This window comes from Saccopteryx leptura, chromosome 5 (genome assembly GCF_036850995.1).
Source record: "Saccopteryx leptura isolate mSacLep1 chromosome 5, mSacLep1_pri_phased_curated, whole genome shotgun sequence".
Taxonomy (NCBI): Eukaryota; Metazoa; Chordata; class Mammalia; order Chiroptera; family Emballonuridae; genus Saccopteryx; species Saccopteryx leptura.
Window position 1 is genome coordinate 218,336,047 of NC_089507.1, and position 21,629 is coordinate 218,357,675.

Here is a 21,629-nt window from a genome sequence, read left to right on the forward strand (position 1 = left end):
AAGAAATAAAGAACCTTCCCCACTCCCCGCACCCGCGCTCCTCTCTAACAGGCTACTCTGCCGGGTTCTCACTGCAGCTGGCTTGCCCGGGTAAGCCGACCTCCAGGTGTCCCAATGCTGGACGTCCCGCCAGGCGTGTGCTCTGCCCTCTACCTTTGCAGGTGGCCGCATCCCGCCCCCTCTCAGGGCGGGAGGAGGGTGCCACCCCCCACCTCCCCGATTTTCTTCTTTGACACTTCCTTGAGATGTGAGAAGTGGTGTCTCCTTACCCCGCCCGAGTGGAGGACGCTGGACACTTCTGTTGTCCTGCTCAAAACCCTGCTGTCTGCCCTGGATGCCTCCTCAGCTGGGCACGGGCCTGGTTGGCCAGGGTGTCGTTGGAGCAGATGAGATCCGGACCGGGCCAGGTGCTCAGTCTTGCAGGAGCCCTGGTTACTACCAGGGACTCTCTTGATGCTCCTCCCCCTTCCAGTCTCCGGGAAAACCCAGTCCACCGATATCCCCGAAGTGGAAGGGAGATGCCATCCTTCCCAGGCCGGAGTGTGAGACCAGCCCTTATGCCCATTATAAAAAAAAATACCGAGGCCCTGGCTGGTTGGCTCAGCGGTAGAGCGTCGGCCTGGCGTGCGGGGGACCCGGGTTCGATTCCCGGCCAGGGCACATAGGGGAAGCACCCATTTGCTTCTCCACCCCCACCCCCTCCTTCCTCTCTGTCTCTCTCTTCCCCTCCCGCAGCCAAGGCTCCATTGGAGCAAGGATGGCCCGGGCGCTGGGGATGGCTCCTTGGCCTCTGCCCCAGGCGCTAGAGTGGCTCTGGTCGTGGCAGAGCGACGCCCCGGAGGGGCAGAGCATCGACCCCTGGTGGGCAGAGCGTCGCCCCTGGTGGGCGTGCCGGGTGGATCCCGGTCGGGCGCATGCAGGAGTCTGTCTGACTGTCTCTCCCCGTTTCCAGCTTCAGGAAAAAAAAATACAAAAATACAAAAAAAAAAAAATACCGAGAACTTGCAGTCGCCTGGGAACCCCTCAACACCCAAGGTGACAGCGTTGCGTCTAGATAATGAATTGCAGCTCAGACCCCCTTTTCATCACTCACTTGCTTTGATCTCACAAGCAATCCTCTGTATTTTTTTTTTTCATTGATCAGTTTACACGGAGCTGGGAGCTGCCACCTTGTGGCCGTCATGCATTCCTGCACCTCTAAGGACGGGAACCCGCTGCTCTTTTCCTGGTTGGAATCGTGGGTACCGTGAACAGAACCGGAACCTGGACCTCCTCCAGGTCCGTCTCACCTGGGACACTGGGCAGGTGACGCCCAGAGTCACCAGCGGGAGGGAGTCACAGCCTAACGGAGAAAGGGTTGCCTTTTGGGAAACGAGCTTCTTGCTTGGTTATTTTTAAACGTTTGAGGATGTTGAAAATTCGGTTGTTAACAGACCAATTTCTTCCCACTGACAGCAAATGTGAGCGGTGGAGCCCTTCCTAGTGTTCCCGACCTCTGGACATTCAATACGGCTTAGCTTTCTGATAAATTCTAAACCAGTGGTTCTGGCCAGGTTAGCTCAGTGGGTTAGAGCAGTGGTCCTCAATCCCCGGGCCGCGGACCAGTACCAGTCCACAGAGAAAGAAAAAATAACTTACATTATTTCCATTTTATTTATATTTAAGTCTGAACGATGTTTTATTTTTAAAAAATGACCAGATTCCCTCTGTTACATCCGTCTAAGACTCATTCTTGCCCTGGCCGGTTGGCTCAGTGGTAGAGCGTTAGCCTGGAGTGCAGGAGTCCCAGGTTCGATTCCCGGCCAGGGCACACAGGAGAAGCGCCCATCTGCTTCTCCACCCCTCCCCCTCTCCTTCCTCTTTGTCTCTCTCTTCCCCTCCCGCAGCCGAGGCTCCATTGAAGCAAAGATGGCCCTGGCGCTGAGTATGGCTCCTTGGCCTCTGCCCCAGGCAGTGGCTCTGGTCGCAACAGAGCGACGCCCCGGAGGGGCAGAGCATCACCCCCTGGTGGGCATGCCGGGTGGATCCCGGTCGGGCGCATGCGGGAGTCTGTCTGACTGTCTCTCCTCGTTTCCAGCTTCAGAAAAATACAAAAAAAAAAAAAAAAACACTCATTCTTGATGCTTGTCTCGGTCACGTGATACATTTATCCGTCCCACCCTAAAGGCCGGTCCGTGAAAATATTTTCTGACATTAAACCGGTCCGTGGCCCAAAAAAGGTTGGGGACCACTGGGTTAGAGCGTCATCCTGACATGCTGAGGTTGTTGTAGGTTCAATCCTTGGTCAGGGCGCGCGCGCACACACACACACACACACACACGCACACGCACACACACAGATAGATCAAGGATTCTAGCTTAAGGTTTCTGATAGAGTACCACAGAATAAAGATATCCACTTTAAAAATAAGCACAAAGTTGTAAATCCACTAGTGATGACTGTTTCTCTTTACACACAGGCAATATTTGTAGACCTTACAATCGCATCGTTTACTCTTTTTAATCGTAAGCTGTTCATTTGGACTTAGGTAATGAACTATCTCCACGACAGTGTTTGGAGCGTCTCCCAGAGCTAAGGATGTGCAGTGAGCAAGTCTACTTCCTCTTTTGCCTAGTAAAGAACTGTTTACAGTTTTAAACAAGGCCGTGCGATAACACGGTGATATGCTGAGGTAATCAGGGTTAATGGGTCAGATTTCACTTTACACTCGATCGTTGCGATCTTCGGTACTGGCGGAGTAGAATTCCCAACTTCCCCCCTTTCCCCCAGAATTCTAATGCAAGTTGCAAGACCCCCGGTTGGTACAGAGACCCTCCCCCAGGGAGACTCTTTCCCATGTCTCCTTCCTCCTTCTTTAATCCACAAATCTGAAAGGCAGATTCATCTCAGCTTAAAAGAGATGTCGGTAGAAAAAACATCTGGAAACCCCAGAGCCCTGAGACAGGGTTGGCATGAAGATGATTAGTGCTTCGGAAAGAAAGAGGTAATTCTCTTTCCTTCCTCCCTTCCCTTCCCTTCCCTTCCCTTCCCTCCTTCTCTTTATCCTTAATAAAACTATTCTTCCTTGGAGTTCTTTTCCAGTTCTTTCGTTACAAAGGCGAGGGGTCATAGGAAATAGTCCTTACAACAGCCTGCTACATACAGCAGGAGGTCAGTCGTGGGACCTTTGACTTGAACACTGAACACACACACAGAGAAGCCCCACTCCCCAGACAGGCTGGCTTCAGCTCCTCCGCGGGCGGCGCCCTCACCCCCGGGTCAGGCTCCCTGGCATCTGCCAGCGAGCGAGCGTGGGAGCTGTGTGTCCGCGGCAGCAGCGCCGCCCTCCACTCCCTTCCTAGGAACTCCACTGCTTGATTAGAGGGTAAAGCTTAGGGCTCGGCCGGCCCCACCCTGATACACCCAGGGCCAGCCAGGGAGGGCTGAGAGTGTCTGGGACAAAGTGACTGCAGACGGGGGAGAAGGTCCTGCTGGGAGGGACGTTGCCTGTCTACGGGTGAGACCACAGCCCGGGAGAAGCTGTCACCACTGCCAGCTGGGAGCTCGGGGCGTCTCAGGCATCACCAGCTGACACGATGAGCTCCAGGGTGCCCCCCTCCTTGCTGCTCCTCCTCTTCCTGCTGCTGCTGCTGCTGCAGGTGAGTGTGGGGGAGGGGGCTGGGACCCACCACTGGGCACCTGTCATCTACCTACCCGCTGGGACAGGGACAAGGATGGGTGTGACCCGGCTGAGACGGAGGGAGGCGGCAGAGCCCCTGCCTGCTGTGGGCAGTGGGGCGCCAGGATTCACAGAGACGGAGGGGCCCAGGCCACCCTCTGTTTGGGGGAGCGGCGGACCAGGCTGAGGAGACTCAGTTCAGGAGGGGAGCACACAGCGCGCACCCCGTTATTCCGATGTGTATCAACACGCGGGCGAGTTGCCCCGACGATTCTCCTGTTCGCACTGGACCCGAGACTGGGAGAACCTCGGCTGTGTCAGGTGTTCGAGACCCACGTCCCAAGGGGCCCCAAGGTTCCGCTGGCTTTACGGAGCGAGGATCGGGCAGCCTCCCCGGTCACAGAGTCACAGACGGAGCTCCGAGGAATTCTGCAGAAGGAGAGACCGTGACGGGGGGCGGCGGAACGGGGAGGTTACACCGGCGAAGTTTACCGGTCCAGCCGCCTTTCTCTCCAGGCGGTGGGCGGGGGTCTGCCGGGCACCTGACCTCGCTGGTGCTGACCAGGTCATGCCAGGTGGATCGGTTCAAGTGTCCCCTCCTGGGAGAGGACCACAGGGAAGGAAGTCAAGCCTCACTCTGGCGACCTGGGGCTGAGTGCCGGCGACCGCCAGGGCGTGGGCCTGTTGTCTCGTTTCGAACAGTTCCCCGCTTTTGGTCGAATAATCTAGTGACCTCAGTGGTTATTGTAAGGTCAAGTCCAAAAATTTGGGGGGAAAAAGTCAAAGAAAGAAACAGCTAAAAGCCCACCTGCATCCAGCACCACCTGTCCTGGGGTGCTGTCTCCCATGGGCACGTAGAAATGTGTTTGCCCCCGTCTTTCTCAGACGGTGTGACCTCCCCCCCCCCACCACGTTGTTGATTTTATGGCTTTCTGTGCCCCCACCCTGGTAACGGTAGATCAGCAGCCTCGGGCCACTTCCCTTGTATTTACACAAGAGGAGTGGTCATCATGGCCTGGAACATTTATCAAACTAAATGTTGACATTCTCCCTCCCCATCCCCCCACCCCAATTCTACATGATTTGTACTTCTCCTTGATTCTGCTAAGTTTATTCCTTACCAATGAACATCATTTTTGTTTATTTTTTATTGATTTATTTTTAAGTGAGATGAGGGGAGATAGTGAGACAGCCTCCCTACGTGTGCCCTGACAGGGATCCACCTGAGAGCCCCTCTATCCGGGGCTGATGCTTGAGTCAACCAAGCTATCCTCAGTGCCTGGGGGCCGATGCTCAAACCAACCGAGCCACTGGCTGCGGGAGAGAAGGGAGAGAGAGAAGAGGGAGAGGGAGGGGGAGAGACGCAGATGGGCACTGCTTATGTGTGCCCTGACCAGGGGATGGAACATAGGACGTCCGCACGTAGGGCTGATGCTCTATCCACTGAGCCAACCGGCCAAGGCCATCATTTTTTATTTTTTATTTTTATTTTTTGTATTTCTCTGAAGTTGGAAACGGGGAGGCAGACAGACTCCCGCATGCGCCTGACCGGGATCCACCCGGCATGCCCACCAGAGGGCGATGCTCTGCCCATCTGGGGCGTCGCTCTGTTGCAATCAGAGCCACTCTAGCACCTGAGGCAGAGGCCACAGAGCCATCTTCAGTGCCCAGGCCAACTTTGCTCCAATGAAGCCTTGGCTGCGGGAGGGGAAGAGAGACAGAGAGGAAGGAGGGGGAGGGGTGGAGAAGCAGATGGGCGCTTCTCCTGTGTGCCCTGGCCGGGAATCGAACCCAGGACCCCTTGCACGCCAGGCCGACGCTCTACCACTGAGCCAACCGGCCAGGTCCATCAATTTTTATTTTTTAAGGTCACCCTCATCCACAGCTTCCAACCAGAAAGCGACGATCTTACCAATGAGACAGAGCTGGGTGTGGAAGTCAGTGTCTGTGCCCGCCGAGTGAGGCTCCACTTCTCCTGGGAGACCGGATGGCAGCTTTGCGCTCACAGTGGAGCCTGGGCGCTGTCTGGTTGGCAGAGACGGATTAGGAACGAGACGTGGGCTTGCGGAAGCTGAGGGGCTGCCAGGGAGCTGCTGGTGGTGCTTTGATGTCTAATTAGAACGTGAGCTGTCCGCAAGCATCAGAGGCCAGCCAGCGGCTCACCCACGCCCTGTCCCTCCTGGTGGAGTCGAGGCAGAGTGGACCGAACGTTCCCCTGCAGGCGAGCGCGGGCACACAGGGCCGCGGTCAGGTGTCTGTCCCCCAGGCGAGCGCGGGCACACAGGGCTGCGGTCAGGTGTCTGTCCCCCAGGCGAGCGCGGGCACACAGGGCTGCGGTCAGGTGTCTGTCCCCCAGGCGAGCGCGGGTACACAGGGCCGCGGTCAGGTGTCTGTCCCCCAGGCGAGCACGGGCACACAGGGCCGCGGTCAGGTGTCTGTCACCCAGGCGAGCGCGGGCACACAGGGCTGCGGTCAGGTGCCCGTCCCCCAGGCGAGCGCGGGCACACAGGGCCGCGGTCAGGTGTCTGTCCCCCAGGCGAGCGCGGGCACACAGGGCCGCGGTCAGGTGTCTGTCCCCCAGGCGAGCGCGGGCACACAGGGCCGCGGTCAGGTGTCTGTCCCCCAGGCGAGCGCGAGCACACAGGGCCGCGGTCAGGTGCCCGTCCCCACGCTCGGCCACCGCGGGCCGTCTCCTTCCTCCTGTTCTTGGGATCAACTCACTTTCTAATTAAGTCACTTTTTGAAAAAAAAAAAAAAAAAACCAAACATTTTTCTGGATTAAAATTTTTTTGTGTGTGTTTGTATGTGACAGAGAGAGAGAGAGAGAGAGGGACAGATAGAGAGAGGGACAGATAGGGACAGACAGACAGGAAGGGAGAGAGATGAGAAGCATCAATTCTTCGTTGCAGCTCCTTCGTTGTTCATTGATTGCTTTCTCATATGTGCCTTGACCGGGGGGCTACAGTAGAGCGAGTGACCCCTTGCTCGAGCCAGAGACCATGGAGTTGCAGCTGACCATGGGAGGAGCAGAATGAGCCTGCGCTCAAGCTGGCGACCATGGGGTTTCAAATCTGATCCTCCGCATCCTAGTCCGATGATCTATCCACTGTGCACCGCCTGGTCAGGATAGATTAAAATTTATCTAAAACATTTTTCTTTCTTTCTTTTTTTTTTTTTTTAAGACTTCATTCTCTTTAGTCTGACCAGGCGGTGGTGCAGTGGATAGAGCGTCAGACTGGGATGTGGAAGACCCAGATTCGAAACCCCGAGGTCGCCAGCTTGAGCACAGGCTCATCTGCTTTGAGCAAGGCTCACCAGCTTGGACTCAAGGTCGCTGGCCTTGAACAAGGGGTTACTCTATCTGCTGTAGCCCCATGGTCAAAAGGCATATGAGAAAGCAATCAATGAGCAACTGAGGTGTGGGAATGAAGAATTGATGCTTCTCATCTCTCTGCCTTCCTGTCTGTCTGTCCCTATCTGTCCCTCTCTCTGTCTCTCTCACACACACAAAAAGACTTTATTCATTTTAGACGAGAGAGAGAGAGAGAAGGGGGGAGAAACAGGAAGCATCAATTCCCATATGTGCTTTGACCGGGCAAGGCCATGGTTTCACACTGGTGACCTCAGCATCCCAGGTTGGTGCTTTGTCTGCTGGGCCAGCCTAGGTCAGGCTGGATTAAAAATTAATGTGGCAATAAACTCGGTTCACTTATATAAATAATAAGCAGATGGTGACTGTAAAATATATTGTAGGTGAGGCAAAGACAACTGTGTTGTTATTTCTGTTCCTTTGCCCCACAAACCTCTGACCCCAGTGTCAGAGTCTCTGTCACTCCCTTTGCGTGTCCCTGTCACAAGGGAGAGCAGGACACAGAAGGGCGTTCAAAACCCCTCCGCACTGAATGGAGACTTCCTTATCCCTTATCAATGATGTCAGAAAGATAGCTAGAGACAGAGAGAGAGGGGGGGGAGGGAGAGAGAGAGAGGGAGAGGGAGAGAGAGAGAGAGGGAGAGAGAGAGAGAGAGAGAGAGGGAGAGGGAGAGAGAGAGAGAGAGGGAGAGAGAGAGAGAGAGAGAGAGAGGGAGAGGGAGAGAGAGAGGGAGAGAGAGAGGGAGAGAGAGAGGGAGAGAGAGAGAGAGGGAGAGGGAGAGAGAGAGGGAGCGGCTTCCTCATCCCCCTGACGACTACCTGCATGTCTACCACAGGACAGGGGTGAGCCCGTCACGGGCAGTGGCCTTTCCTGCTATGTCCCTACAACCCCTAAAATCATCATCTCACAAATCGTGAGAGATCGTCGGGCGGCACGCGCCTCGCGGTCTAGAAAGGACCCTGCTGTGAAGAGCACAGCCCGTTTCATTTCTGAGTGTGGGGGGGTTCTGGGGGGGGGAAGAGAAAGAAAACGCATGCCACAACCCAGCCCAGGGGCCACCGGCATCACCCCCCTCCTCACCGTCACCGTTACTGTCACCATCACCATCACCATCACCGTCACTGTCACCATCACCATCACTGTCACCGTCACCGTCACCATCACCATCACGGTCACCATCACCGTCACCATCATCCCCTTTCCAGGGAGAAAGCCATGGGCCTCTCCGGAGATCCAGGAGAAGGTGGATTCTCAGCACGTTGGAACTGGCGGAGGAAGACCCCGGCCCCTTCCCCAAGTTTGTGGGTCAGGTAAGGCCGCGACTCTTCCTCTGGGAAAGGCCCCCCCAGGGTCCCCTCTGAGAAAGCATAGCCCCTGCCCCCCTGCCCGCAGGAGGATGAGGCCCTGGAAGGCCGGGCGCTGAGTGAGGTCGGGGGTGGAGGGCGGGGAGGGACGGTGGGCTGTGCCCCGGGTGCCCCTGTGCCCGCGCGTCGGGCTCCTCGGCGTGAATGCCCCCCAGACGGTCAGGATCACACAGGGCGGCAGGCAGGCTGAGTCCAGCTGGCAGGTCTGATGAATTTGGCCCACGCAGTCTTTTCTTTAAAAAAAAAAAAAAAATTTTAAAAAACAAATAAAAGGAGATTGTGGTTACCAGAAGCTGGGGGGTGGGGTGGGGGCACAAGGGACATTAAAATAAAAAAATGAAAACAGAGCAGTGGGTGCCGGGGAGGCTGGGAGGGTGTCCGAGGAGGGTGAGTGTTTAATGGGGATGGAGTTTCCCTTTTACGAGATGAAAGACTCTGGAGGTGATGGTGGTGACGCGGCCAAAGATATCAACGTAGTTCCCACCTCAGAACTGCGCACCCGAAAACCACCGAGACGGTGCACTTTATGTTGTACTATTTTTACCACAATAAAATATTATAAAAAAGGCCCTGGCCGGTTGGCTCAGTGGTAGAGCGTCGGCCTGGCGTGCAGGAGTCCTGGGTTCGATTCCCGGCCAGGGCACACAGGAGAGGCGCCCATCTGCTTCTCCACCCCTCCCCCTCTCCTTCCTCTCTGTCTCTCTCTTCCCCTCCCGCAGCCAAGGCTCCATTGGAGCAAAGTTGGCCCAGGCACTGAAGATGGCTCTGTGGCCTGTGCCCCAGACGCTAGAATGGCTCCAATTGCAACAGAACAACGCCCCAGATGGGCAGAACATCGCCCCCTGGTGGGCATGCCGGGTGGATCCCGGTCGGGCACGTGTGAGAGTCTGTCTCTCTACCTCCCTGCTTCTCAATTCAGAAAAATACAACCCCCCCCCCAAACAAAACAAATTAGAAAAAAAAATAAGGGAGACTGTATTCAAAAGTCCTGCACGTCTAGAGGCTTTTTAAGAATCGGAAGATCTGACCACGGGGAGCCCCATTCCCACACAGCAACCACCGAGAGGGGCCCGAGTTGTGCCAGAACGCCGCAGTCCCCACCACCCCCTACTGTCTCCCTCACAGAGGTTGAGGTTCGGCTGAGGCACCAAGGAAGACACGGGGTGATGTTGGAACGCCAGGCTCCTTACACGTGGCCCACGTTATTTCCACTACCTTCCCAACCTTGAGTTACGGCCCGAGTAATGAAGTCCCCCAGACCTCTGACACTCTATGATTCCTAGCAGAGAGTTAAGCATAACTCATATTTTTGCAATGTTTATAAAATAGTATATGTCAGTGGTCGGCAAACTCATTAGTCAGCAGAGCCAAATATCAACAGTACAACGATTGAAATTTTTCTTGAGCGCCAAGTTTTTTAAACTTAAACTGTATAGGCAGGTACATTCCTTATCGAGGTAGCGCCCGCACGTGGTATTTTGTGGAAGAGCCACACTCAAGGGGCCAAAAAGCCACACGGGGCTCATGAGCTACAGTTTGCCGGTCATATATACAAGAAGTAGGTGATATGCATTTATATGATATATATCTCTATCTATCTATATCTATCTATCTATCTATCTATCTATCTATCTATCTATCTATCTATCTATCTATATCTATATAGCTCACCTACAGGAAGTTTTCAAGGGTTGGTGGTTAAATGTGTAAACTCCCAAGGGTCGGGGAGCTCCTAGTCCAGACGTACCACATCCTTAGTCTCTGAGAGACCCTGGCTGCTTCTTCATGGGTGACAGTGTCTCCATTAGGGGGCTGTCCTCCAGGTTAAATAGCTTAGGACAAGGACGGCTCACTGTGAGCTCCTCCGAAACGGGAGCTGTGTGACCTTGTCTTTCCTTGGCCGGACAACCAGGACGAACAAGTCAGTCCGTGTTCTTTCGGACTCCTCTGCCCAGATTCTGCACATGAGTCTGCGTTAGGAGAACGAGGTCACGCTTTTGCACATCCCGCCGGCCGCGTCCCCGGCCTGACCGGGTGTCACGCCCGTTTCTGTGGCCGTGCGTGGAAACCCGGGTCCCGCTCTGTGTGACGGGCATCGTTGCAGGATCCCGGGCACACGGATGCACACGGATGTCATTTCCGACGCCCACTTGTTCCTTTCCCTGCGTCTTTGCTCACCCGTTTATTTCTGCAGGATAAACCGTCCGACGCACAACTGCTGGGCACGGCTCCTTACAGACGCCTCTTCATCTCAGTCTTGATAAATGACACCCCGAGTGGTGTGTGCTCATTCTCTCTCTTCCTTCGTTTCTTTCTCCTTCCAGCTGTTCAATAACATGTCTCATAACATGCCATTAACGTATTTAATCAATGGACCCGGTGTGGACAGAGAGCCAGAGATCGGTTTGTTTTCTGTAGAAGATCATGAGAACGGAAAAATATACGTTCACCGCCCTGTCGACCGAGAGACAACACCATCTTTCACGGTACCTAAAATCTAATACCGTAAAGCTCTTGCGGGCGTAATGCATTCGGTGAGGCTTGTCTGAGCTGGGTGCCAGGCCTCTGGGAGGTTGATGTATTCTAATGCTCCGTGGCGAGCTGTGGAAGTATGCCCGGGGGCACGGAGGTTGATTTCGTAATCTTCCTTCAGTGTGGACTTTGGCTTTGTAACAATTTCTGCGACCCGTGTGAACGGCTACACCCCTGCCTCCCCCGGACCTGTATTGGGTTCTCGGAGGGCGGGTGGGGGGTAGAGCTACAGATTGTTTGTAAAATGGGCGAGTTGACCCTTTGACGGGGAGAGGCACCGGCCGACCCCTTGGGTTGCGTAGTAACTGATGAGTGACGAGCTGCTCCCCTGGTGACGACAGGGTCTCGGTGTGTCTCCAGGTGTTCTTTATGCTGCTGTCATCCCCACACCACGGTCCACTTACTGTGAAGTGGAGATTCAGGTTCTCAGCCGGCAGAGGCAACGGGGTGGGGGTGGGGGGGGGACGCATAAACCCGCCCTGGGCTTCGCCGACTTCATTGTTTCGCTGTTTCCAACTTTATCGCTCTGCGTCCTTATTTTTAACACTTCCTTCTTCCTGTTTGCGTTTCGCCTGCTTTTCATTTCTTCTTTAGCTTCTTAAGCAACTCAAGATAGACGCTTCAAGCACTGAGCTGAGATCTTTGAAGGAAAAAGGCCTGTCACAGGCATGCGCGAGAGGATCTGACCCTCTCGCAGAAGAGCGGTGACCGTTTCGGAACCCACTGCGGGTCCGCGGCCAGCCGGGCTCGTTACCTTAAAACGTTCACTTTACCCCGAGCTTTGAAGCGTCCGCTGTCTGGGGCGTGCCGGCAATATCCATTAACGTCTTCATTTCACGTGACGACAGACAGGCCATGCACGCCGAGGCTTGTCACCCGGGGGGGAGAGACTGAGGTCGAACCTGGTAACAGCTAGTGATGTCTTTTCTCGAGTTGGTGCACTGATGTGCTGATCTACCAGCGTTTGTTGAGCGCCGGGCCTGGTCCCTGGGCCGCCTGCTGAACGAGCCGTCGGCGGCGCCTGGCTTTGGAAACTGCCGGTCTCGTGGAGGAGACAGAGGCAAAGACGGTGACGCTGATGGTTACTCAATCGGCGTCACCAGGTCGACGGTTCTGCCGCCTGAGCCCAGATCTCTGCCCCCCCCCCAGGTGTACTTTGACGCCGTGAACCGCCTGACGGGAAAGACCGTGGATAACTCCTTGATCTTCAACATCAGGATCCGCGATGTGAACGATCACGCCCCCCAGTTCCCCAAGAAGGAATTTAACGTCAGCGTGAGAGAGGACCACGGCGCAGGTGCGTCCCGGGGGGGCCTCAGCTGCCCCTCCCAGTCTGGCTCCCTGAAGCCTCTCCTCCCCGAGGTCACGTGGGGCACTCGCTCCAGGGGATCTTCAGGGAGCCCCCCACCCCACCCCACACACTGTCCATGTCCCGAAGGGCCCATGCCTTGGGTTAGAGCAAAAACGCTTGAGGTCGACAGCAGCTTCGTTCTGTGTTGGGGACACAGTGACGTGGGATCGGGTCCAGCGGAAGAGCGGGTACGTAACTACCGATCTAGAATAAAGCCCGCCGCCAGGAGGGGAGGAAAAGGCGGAGCTGGGAGGTGAGTTTCTGAGCGTCCCGGTGGACTTCTCACCTGGAAGATGGTGAGACACCTCGTGTCAGGCCTGCAGGCGCTGGGAGTCTCTCACACCAAACCACACGCACGAGCACGTGCGTCTGTTTAAAGAACAAAACATTCTTTACTTTTGCAAGAAACGGTCTTTAGAAGACTGGGAAAATTCCAGGCCACGGAAGGCAGAAACAGAAAGCGTCTGTAGCGCTCCCAGTTAGAGACCTGGGCCGCTGCTGTTCGCTTTGCCTTCCGTCTGTGTGCTTCTCTGCATTTTCGGTGCATGCCCACGCTGTGTATTTATGTGTGCATATCCAGATGATCCAGATTCGATAGAGATAAGATATCATTTCAAACGCTTACTTGTATATATCTACATCCACTTAAAAATCATCATGGTAAAAATGCATATGTGTGTGGGTGTATTATTTACAAATATACGGGCATGCTTTTTTATTTGTGTATATTAGTGGGTTGATTTTTTTTTTCGAAAAATGCCATTTTTTTTCTATTAGTAATCGAGCAGTATCCTACAACATCGGGAGTGAAATATTTTATTTTACACGTATGCTTTTAGGTATTTAATTAGTCTCCTGTTGCTGGAATTTATGCTCTCTTGCCACTTTTTGTTGTTTTTATGAAAAACGTTCCAATGAATCTATCGCAGCTAAATCAGTGTTACTTACTCAGGACGGGTTCAGACGGGAGCTGCTGGTTCAAACAGCGCCCACAGGTTACGTGCCCACTTGCGGCTCCGGCAGCGGTCCTGGGAGCCGAGGGCACACCTGTGACGGCTGAGCCTGTGTGTTCTCACCGGCTTTTCTTCTTGGATATTTCTTCTTTCCACTGGCTTGTTCCTTTCTCTGTCCATTTCCGTGAGCGTGCTTGTCATTTTTCTTCCTGGTTTTAACCTCCTCATCCTATATCAGGAATGCCTGTCTGCCATATGCATTTTTTTTTTTTTAATTCAGTGAGAGGAAGGAAGGCAGAGAGACAGACTCTCTCATGCATCCTGACTGGGATCCACCCTGCAAGCCCATTAGGGGGCGATGTTCTGCTCATCTGGGGCGTTGCTCCATTGCTCAGCAACCAAGCTCTTCTTAGTGCCTGAGATGAAGGCCATGGAGCCATCCTCAGTGCCCAGGGCCAACTTGCTTTAATTGAGCCATGGCTGCAGGAGAGGAAGAGAAAGAGAGAGAGAGAGAGAGAGAGAGAGAGAGAGAGAGAGAGAGAAAGAGAGAGAAGGGGCAGGGAGGATGGAGAAGCAGATGGGCTCTTCTCCTGTGCATCCTGACCAGGAATCGCCCCTGAGGCCGTTCACATGCCAGGCCAGTGCTCTACCACTGAGCATTTCAAATGATCTTCTGGTTTACTACTTCCTTTTCACTTTCGCCTGCAGGTTTTTTTGTTGGGGGGGGGGGTAGGGGGGTGGGGAGCACATTTAAAAATCTATCCATCAGTTCTGTCTTTAAAAAGTCTTCTGCATTTGCAATCACGACCTGACGGATTTGTAACTAGTCCTCTTGCTTTGCCTGGTATAGCTACAGTGTGTACTGAAACGTTTCAGCTACTCGGCTGTGTGGCCCAGGACCGTTTAGTGAAGCACCCGCCTTCCCACTGCTCTGACAAGCTGCCTTTGACCAAGAGTCACAATGGAAACAATTCTTTCCAGGCCCTATTTTTCAGATGTTAACGGTCGATTTGGATCAAGAGAATACTCCAAATTCTCAGGTCCTTTACTCCCTGGTTTCTCAAACGCCGTCACTGGATGAGAGCGTCTTCGAGATTGACCGGGACAGTGGAGAACTACGCCTCTCGGGATGCTTAGATTATGAGGTGGGCTGGATCTTATTGAAACATCAAAACCCAATGCAGTGTGTTCTCTATCTCTGAGCCCCGGACACAGGATTTGTATTCGTGGCGGGAAACCCTCTGTGGCCGGACTTGGCTGTTAAAATTGCTACAATGGGGAACTATCTCCTTGTTAACATTTTTCCTTTTCTGTATTTGGAGGTCTTGACTTCCTCTTTGCTCCCCACACAGAGCGCTCCCCGGTTTACACTACTCATCAGGGCGAGGGACTGTGGGGAACCCCCACTGTCGTCCACAGCCACGGTCCACGTCAGCGTGCGAGAAGGCAACAACCACAGGCCCACGTTCGCCCAGGAGCACGTAAGCACCTGCTGACTCCCGGTCTGAGTCCCGCCACGATGGCCCCGAGTCCCGGGCTCGGTCTCACTGAGGGACGGACGCCCCCCTCCCATCACCCTGTAACCCTGCCGTTCTCCCAAGTAACGTCGACCCTGGAATCCAAAAGGGGCCACGCGGGCACGGCATCATCCCATTGAGTCGAACGAGCTTGCGATGTTTCACTACTCCGTGCCGGAAACGGTGCTCCGTCCCCTGGCTGCCTGGGGGCGGGACTGGTTCCTATAGCACCTAACACAGACTCGGGTACCTAAGTCATTGTTTTAAAAAAACCCAGCTGTATAAAGTAAAGCTGAAATGTTTCCAACGAGAGCCCCCTCAGCACGCAGCAAGGAGTCGCTGCAACATGACGCCTACCACATGTGAGCCTGGCTTCCAAAGTCTCCCTGCCGGGCCTGGGTCACGCTGGGCTCTGTTGCCCGGCTGGAAAAATGAGCCCTGGTACCGGGACGTGCTTGTCTGGAGAAATTATCTTGTCACCCCGCCTGTGGAGCAGCCATCGATTGTAAAGATCTGTGTGTGTTAGAGTATCGACCTAAGTAGCCATCGGGGTTCCATTTTAGGACGGGAGGATGCTCAGGCAGCCCAGACTTGGATGTGTGTTATTATTATTATTTTTTGTTTTTTCAAGTCTTCGAAAAATGGTGCCGGGCGTTGGATGGATGAGCCGTTTTAAAGTCGTTCAGCCGCCGGCGCCCAGGCAGAGGGCGGGCGGGGGAGGCGAGGGCTGTGTTACTGATGCTCGTTCCGCTGTGTCAGGCAGTTTCAAATCCCCCGGGGTCAACAAGCTCAGCAGCGAGGGAAAGATCCAGGCCGTGGCGGAAGGTTTGGCTGACATTCCCGTCTCCTGCTTTCTTTCTTTCTCCACTGCGTCTCTCTGTCTCCGCGACCCTGGGAACGATGGCGGCCCCTCTCGCAGTATGAGGTCGAGGTTCCCGAAGGCCAGGTCAGCCCGGGCGTCCTCCGTCTCCTCGTCCAAGACCGGGACTCGCCGTTCACGTCAGCTTGGAGGGCGAGATTTAACATATCCGAGGGCAACGAAGGGGGACATTTTGACGTTCGGACTGACCCTGAGACCAACGACGGGATCATCGATGTTATCAAGGTAAAGCCACGTGGACGGCACACCGGCGGGTGGCGTGGGCGCTGACACGCCCGTGCTGGGGGAGTCCTGAGAGCGAGGCAGGAGCTGACCCCGGGGACCCCGCGGCATCTGGGGAGGCGCAGGGCTGGCCACGACTTCTGCGGTGGTCTCCCTGGCTCCTCCCACCAAATTAACATCAGTAGTAAAAAGGATCTTTGATGAGCCTTCAAGTACTTTGACACTCAATAATTTTGGACAAAGTTTAATAGACTTGCATAGGCCCTAAAATGTTATTTTTCCCCCTTGATGTGATAAAAGGACATTTTCTCTAACCCTATGAGTTCATTTATTTCCTTCTGAGTCTAAGAGAAATAAGGACGTTCACGAGCCCCCGAGAGTGCCGTGGGCCGCCGGCGCTCGGCCTGCTGTGGCCAGTGGTGCCGTGGGCCGCCGGCGCTCGGCCTGCTGTGGCCAGTGGTGCCGTGGGCGGCCGGCGCTCGGCCTGCTCTGACCAGTGGTGCCGTGGGCCACTGGTGCTTGGCCTGCTGTGGCCAGCAGAGAGCTGACCCCACAGCAAAGTATTATCTCTACCGATAAGGACCCCGAAGCCCAGAGAGGGTGGTTTTTTTTCGTGAGGTCACACAGCTAGACCAGGTTCTGACCGGGGCAGCCTGAGTCACAGTGCCTTTGGTCTTAATGGCTCTCGGCTAGACCCCGAGGGTGGTGGCCAGTGCCTCTGGGGCAGTGCAGGTGAGTCAACCTGGAGGTCAGGTTCAAAGGTGGACCTGAGCGGACTACGTCTGGGGCGGGGCCCGGCTTTCTGCCTGTCCGTGCTGCAGGTCCCCAGGGTGATGACCAGGCTTGTGTCTGCACATTCCCCAGGGGCAGAAATGCCCATAGGCCCCTGGCCTTCCCATCCTTCCCGGTTGGTCCCTGCTGACCGCTTTGCACCCGGAGTGACTGAGCTCGTTGATATGCACGTTTCCTTCAGGTCCCCGGCTTTCTCTCCCCTGCAGCAGGGTTGTCCCATGAATGTTTTATTAGGTTACGGTTTTTGTTGCATTTTTCATTACGCTCTGACGGCTGGTGGCTCTTTCCAACCAGGATGGGGGTGGGGGGTGAAGGGACTGCATAAATGATTTGACGGGGAGGGGGGGGGCTGCCTGCCCTCTCTTGATCGTTATCAAAGCCCAGATAAATAACAGGGGAGCTGCAGGCGGGAAGCGCCAGGCGCTAATGAAACCTCTCCGCGGGGCTCTCGCAGGCTCTGGATTACGAAGCCCACCCAGCGGCCAGGAGCCTGGTGGTGGCCGTGGAAAACGAGGAGCCCCTCTTCTCCTGCGAGGGGGGCGAGGTTCGGAGGCCCAGGGCGGCGGCGGCCAGCGCCACGGTGAGCGTGCGGGTGACCGACCACAACGATCCGCCAGCCTTTCACCCCAGGACCTTCATCGTCAGCGAGGTCGAGGGCGCCGGGCCGGGGACGCAGTTGGGAGTTTTCAATGCCACGGATCCAGACAGAACTGACGGCCAGATAAGGTGAGAGGTCAGGAAGGAGACAGGAGGCGGTTGAAGCAGACGGCCACACCCCCCTCCCCCCACGATGTCCCCTGGCTGGAAAGCCAGCTCCCTGGGTGTGATGGGGAGGCCGGCTCTGTCTCAGTTATGGAAATTTCAGAATGCCCCCAGAATGCCCTCTGGCTGGCCCAGGTCCATGCCTGGTCCTGGCACAGTGTCCTCTGACCCTGCCAGGTGGAGCTCCCTCGCTCATGTCCCTTTGCACTTAGAATACACTCCTTCACAGGCTTCACTTGTCTTAGAATAATTTATGTGGTACTATTTCCCTCTTCAACAAAGGCTGTAAACTGGCCACCCTCTGGCTTCTGGGCTACAGAAGTGTTGCTTTTTAAAAAAAATTGTGGGAGGGCCCTGGCTGGCTGGCTCAGCGGAAGAGCATCAGCCTGGCATGTGGAAGTCCCGGGTTCGATTCCCGGCCAGGGCACACAGGAGAAGCGCCCATCTACTTCTCCACTCTCCCCCTCTCCTTCCTCTCTGTCTCTCTCTTCCCCTCCCGCAGCCAAGGCTCCATTGGAGCAAAGATGGCCCGGGCGCTGAGGATGGCTCTGTGGCCTCTGCCTCAGGCGCTAGAATGGCTCTGGTCGCAACAGAGCGACTTCCCAGATGGGCAGAGCATCGCCCCCTGGTGGGCATGCCAGGTGGATCCCGGTCGGGCGCATGCTGGAGTCTGTCTGACTGCCTCCCCGTTTCCAACTTCAGAAAAAAAAAAATCAAGAGATTAAGTAAATAGCCTGAGATATCTGGACGTCTTGGAAAAAAAAAAAAAAGATGAAAGATTTGACGTCACTGGATCTGCATTCTGAAGCCACTAGGGGCCCAGTGGGGTCAGGTCCTTTAAGGGACTAAGCTTAACACTTGGCCCCTGCTGGCTGGCTTCCTTGTTTCTGGATGCCTGCTGGGCCCCGTGGGCACCTGAGTGTGAGATTTTTCTTTAGAGTGGCGATATTTTTTGCTGATCTGACAAAGACATAGGTATAATTTTCATTCATTCACAGTTGTGTTGGCGGTTGTCATTTTCTTTCTTTATTGGACATTTTCTAAATCAGTGGTCCCCAATCCCCAGGCCGTGGACCAGTACCGGTCCGCAGAGAAAGAATAACTAACTTACATTCTTTCCGTTGTATTTAAGTCTGAACGATGTTTTATTTTTTAAAAATGACCAGATTCCCTCTGTTACATCCGTCTAAGAAGACTCACTCTTGACGCTTGTCTTGGTCACGTGATATATTTATCCATCCCACCCTATAGGCCGGTCCGTGAAAATATTTTCTGACACTAAACCGGTCCATGGCCCAAAAAAGGTTGGGGACCGCTGCTCTAAAGGGAGAAGGGACCTGCACCCCCTGACTAAACAGTCAGGTACTGCATGGTTTAAACACGCTTGTGGCACGCAGGTTGAGACTCCCCCCCCCCCCCCCCGCCCGCTTTTCAAGAATGCTGCTCAGCTCCTATTCTGAGAAGGGCCCAGATTTTAATCTTCAGTTCTCTGTGGAGCGCTGAATCACTAGGGACACGGCTCCATGCCGGGGTCAGGGTGACACTGTGACCGTGAGAAGTTGCCCTCCACGTTGGCGGCTATCGCGCGGCGGGCACTGATGACGGGCCGGCCCGGCCCACGCAGCCTGGCGCTCTGCACATCTAACCGGCTCCCCCGGGGGCACGCTGATGCCGCTGGCCCGTGGGCCTCGCTCTGAGGACCCCGAGGCACAGCCCTGTCCATCCTCGGTCCCCGCTGCGCCCCCGTCCCTGGCGCGTGCTGGCTCACAAGTCGGTCTCCGGAAGCGTTGGCGTTGTGCCGGAGTCAAACACTGGACAGCCTGCTCGCCTGAGCCGCCAATATCGCCTTTGCCAACGTGTCCGCCCAGAGCTCCCGGGACAGAGCGGGGCTGTGACCCCGCGGGCGGGTCTGCTTCACTGGTGTCGACAGCGTCTCCATTTTCTTTTCTTTTTTTTTTTTTGGGGGGGGCGTCCCTTTCACGCGTGAACTTGCGGAGAGGCGCCTTCCGCCTGAGATGATCCACGAACGAACTCTGAGCTCCCACCCTCGATTGGTTTGTGAACGCTACAAACGATGCCCTTCCGAGGAACCCCTGGGGCCTCCTGAATGCAGACCCGTGGGAAGAAAAGCCTCAGTCCCTTTAAATACCGTGCTATGGCCCTGGCCGGTTGGCTCAGCGGTAGAGCATCGGCCTGGCGTGCGGGGGTTCGATTCCCGGCCAGGGCACACAGGAGAAGCGCCCATCTGCTTCTCCACTCCTCCCCCTCTCCTTCCTCTCTGTCTCTCTCTTCCCCTCCCGCAGCCAAGGCTCCATTGGAGCAAAGATGGCCCGGGCGCTGGGGATGGCTCCTTGGCCTCTGCCCCAGGCGCTAGAGTGGCTCTGGTCGCGGCAGAGCGAGGCCCCGGAGGGGCAGAGCATCGCCCCCTGGTGGGCGTGCTGGGTGGATCCCGATTGGTCGGGCGCATGCGGGAGTCTGTCTATCTCTCCCCGTTTCCGGCTTCAGAAAAATACAAAAAACACAAAAAAACAAAAACAACAGCAACAACAAAAACCGTACTATGTGGACTATGGGGGCGGGGGGGGGGGTGGTTAGCTGCCGACCCTTTCCCAGTGGGGAATAGCAAGCGGGGCACTTCCCTTCTCCGGCCCTTGTGGGGGACCCGCTGCTTGTCTAGCGCTGGCCCCTGTGTCCAGGAGGCTCCCTGCGGGCCCCTCAGCAGGCAGGCAGCAGTGCCCGGGCCCGTCCGTCCACTGGGTGTCCTCTGATTCTGACTGGTTTCAGGGGGGATTCCAGACCGCTGGGCATGCTCACCTGTTCAAGGGGCACCGGTGCGCACAGGCGAGGGGACGTGGAGAGCATGCAGGGGGCTGCAGACACCCGGGTGGAGGAACAGCGTCCGTGCATCCGCTGCAGGGGAAGGCTGGTTTTTACACTAAGCTACCAACCAGCACCTACCGGCCTCCGAAGACCGGTTCCCGTCTGGGATGCAGTGCTCTCCCCGAGGCGGACAGAGCTACATTCAGCCCAGCACCTGACACAAAATTCGCCGGGGATCCCGACCTGATGTTTGAAGCGCCGCGGTTGTCGGGCTGCTGCCGCCTGGGCGCCCTCGTCAGACTGAGGAGCGCTCCGAACGTCACCTTTCCCAGAACCTCCCGCGTGACCTGCGGCTGGAATGGTGTCCGCTGCGATGTTTTCCCATTTGACTTCTGAGTTAACTTGGTCGTTTTTATTTATCTTTTTTTTTCTTTTTAAGATTTTATTTATTCATTATAGAGAGGGGAGAGAGAGAGAGAGAGAAGGGGGGAGGAGCAGGAAGCATCAACTCCCATATGTGCCTTGACCAGGCAAGCCCAGGGTTTTGAACCGGCAACCTCAGTGTTTCCAGGTTGACGCTTTATCCACTGCGCCACCACAGGTCAGGCCAACTTGGTCATTTTTAACACGGCCTATCTTTGTTTTTGTTTTTTTCCTCCTTGCAGGTATAAACTGCTTCACGACCCCGCGCACTGGGTCTCCGTGGACGAACACTCGGGAGTGGTGGTCACCAGGGGGCAGCTGGACCGGGAGTCCCCTTACGTGAACGACAGCTTTTACGTGATCACGGCGCAGGCCGTGGACGACGGTAAGTGTTTTATCCAGACTTGGGGGGGAGGTGGGAAAGTGTTTCCTCACTCCTGAGGGAAAACAACAGAGCCTCTCAGCACAAATGGGAAAAATACAAACCTTTTCATCACCGCCGGGCACGCACGCAGTGATTATTTTTGGCGACAATCCTGGAAACAGCATAGGGGTGGGTGGGGGGGGACCGATGCCCGAGAAGGATTAAGGGAGCGTTTGCTCAGAAGGGGCCGTTAAACACGCGAGGAGGCGCCATCAAACCCGACGTCTCTTCATCAGCTCACAGGACAAACTCTTCAGCTCTTTGTCAAAGCCCAGGGCGTGTGATAAAACATCTAGCCGGTTTCCCCTTGCTTGGAACGGCTTAGGAGCTGAGCTCAATGTGACGGCGTAGAACAAATCTGTTCGACACCCTGGGGGGGGGGGGGCGGAGGAGAAGGGGGGGGGTTTGCTGAGCGTGTTTCAACACTTCTCTCTGCCATCCCCCCGAGGCGGATGTTTTAAACCTGCCAGAACAGGAAACCAAAGAGATAAAAAAAACAAAAAAACAAAAAACGTTCAGATCCCCTCAGTGATTGTAGATAAGGAAATCTGTGCATTGG

The 21,629-nt window shown here is 55.3% G+C and overlaps 1 protein-coding gene across 2 annotated transcripts in view; it reads left to right on the top strand.

Annotated features, from left to right (window-relative positions):
- The first annotated feature begins 3,347 nt into the window (after positions 1–3,347).
- CDH26 (cadherin 26) overlaps positions 3,348–21,629 on the top strand; it is a 33,149-nt gene continuing 14,867 nt past the window's right edge. Inside the window, exons 1-9 of one of the 2 annotated variants that reach the window (XM_066384315.1) lie at positions 3,348–3,639; positions 8,236–8,340; positions 10,719–10,880; positions 12,076–12,223; positions 14,212–14,375; positions 14,583–14,711; positions 15,667–15,852; positions 17,096–17,367; positions 20,889–21,031. In XM_066384315.1, coding sequence (XP_066240412.1) covers positions 3,577–3,639; positions 8,236–8,340; positions 10,719–10,880; positions 12,076–12,223; positions 14,212–14,375; positions 14,583–14,711; positions 15,667–15,852; positions 17,096–17,367; positions 20,889–21,031 — 1,372 coding nt within the window. In that variant the 5' untranslated portion in view covers positions 3,348–3,576. The remainder of the gene's footprint in view (positions 3,640–8,235; positions 8,341–10,718; positions 10,881–12,075; positions 12,224–14,211; positions 14,376–14,582; positions 14,712–15,666; positions 15,853–17,095; positions 17,368–20,888; positions 21,032–21,629) is intronic. The other variant, XM_066384316.1, reaches the window with a different exon arrangement.